Raw genomic sequence first — 1,459 nt, forward strand, 5'->3', positions numbered from 1 at the left:
CTTCATTTAATTTCTAATTTTTAAACAGGTGGCAATTACTTTAAAAATGTATAAAAATTTATTTATTGTTGTTCGTTTCACATCTGTAGTATATTGTAAAATGTTGTACAATTTATAATTTTAATTGAATTTAAGTTTTCAAACAGGCCGAAACGAATTGCTGTTATTTTGTTTTTGTGGTAAAATGTATACATAAAATATGTGTAAAGGCATCTTTTGGCAAAAATTATGTATTTTCATAAGTTAAAATAGACTTTTATTTAGCACTAAAACTATTTTTACATACTCGTATTTGTACTCTTTTTACTAACCGCCAACACACATTTTCACATATAACAGGTTGGCCAAAATATTAAATTAAGTTAAGTTACGTAAACTATGTCTAAACCCATTGAGCTTTAAGACGAATTCCAGACCGTGCGCTCAATCCAATCAAGGTAGGAAAATATGCGCGTATAAACACCCGGATTTGGACTGCGGCATAGTAGCCCAAACGAGGTGATGCCAATTAAGTGATAATGCACTCGATTTCTGCGTCGTTTACCTCTAATGTTGTACTGCAACGGGCCGCCGGAATCACCCTGGAAGACAATTAAAACGAAAATGCAATTTGAGTATATACAACTTTCCTCCAGTGTATCTCACCTGACAAGTATCGCGATGCATTACAAAATCTTCAGCACAAATTTGACTTGAAATTATGCCACGCGGCACCTCATCCAATTGTGGCAAAAGCTGATTGCATTCATCATTCGCTATAAGAGTCATATTGAAGTCGGTGAGTTGTTGAGTTGGCGCACGCGCAAATGAGGTGGCGCCATAGCCCATGGCAAAGGCGGTAATGAGGGGTAATTTAGGTTGTGTCCAAAGTTTTATTGGGCGAACAAACTCAGTAAATCTGCGTGCAAGTTGCGCAAATATGAAAGAATTTAAAGAAAGTTCCATCGCTACTGACTAAATATGTATGCATGCAGCTTAGTTACTTACTCAACGCTCGTATTCAGCTGCAACAACGCTATGTCATTGTAATTAGTAACACCGTCATATTGTGGATGTGTGTATATTCTTCGTATGGGAAATATTTGCGGCGCCAAATGTTTTTCATCTACCATAAGATTTATATCACCAATTCGTGCTATTGTAGGTACTTCCCTGAAATGTGGGAAATTACTTACATATGTACTACGACTATTTATGAAATCATGGTAATTTTGCGAAAGTGCAAATATATATGCATACATACATACATGTGTATTAAATAATATGCAACTGCAACGCAACACACGACTAAGTACATTTCGACTATTCTTTGTATTCAAAAATCACCCATTTTCGTGAAATATCACAGAGCTTACCCCGTTATATTGGTACAGTGTGCCGCTGTAATAACGAAATTTTCGCTTATCAAACTGCCTCCGCATTTGTAATCATATGTTTTGTCTTCTCTCTCAAAGCCCAG

The 1,459-nt window shown here is 36.0% G+C and overlaps 1 protein-coding gene across 1 annotated transcript; it reads right to left on the reverse strand.

Annotated features, from left to right (window-relative positions):
• Positions 1 to 320: 320 nt before the first annotated feature.
• LOC108356789 (serine protease snake-like) lies at positions 321 to 1,453 on the reverse strand (the record flags this gene model as incomplete). Its single annotated transcript, XM_017607893.1, has 4 exons — positions 321 to 581; positions 646 to 898; positions 988 to 1,152; positions 1,356 to 1,453. Coding segments are annotated over 4 exons (699 nt in total), but the record flags the coding sequence as incomplete, so codon positions are not given.
• Between the last annotated feature and the right edge of the window lie 6 nt (positions 1,454 to 1,459).

This window comes from Rhagoletis zephyria, unplaced genomic scaffold (genome assembly GCF_001687245.7).
Source record: "Rhagoletis zephyria isolate East Lansing unplaced genomic scaffold, Rhagoletis_zephyria_1.1 Rzeph_scaffold_65316, whole genome shotgun sequence".
NCBI lineage: Eukaryota > Metazoa > Arthropoda > Insecta > Diptera > Tephritidae > Rhagoletis > Rhagoletis zephyria.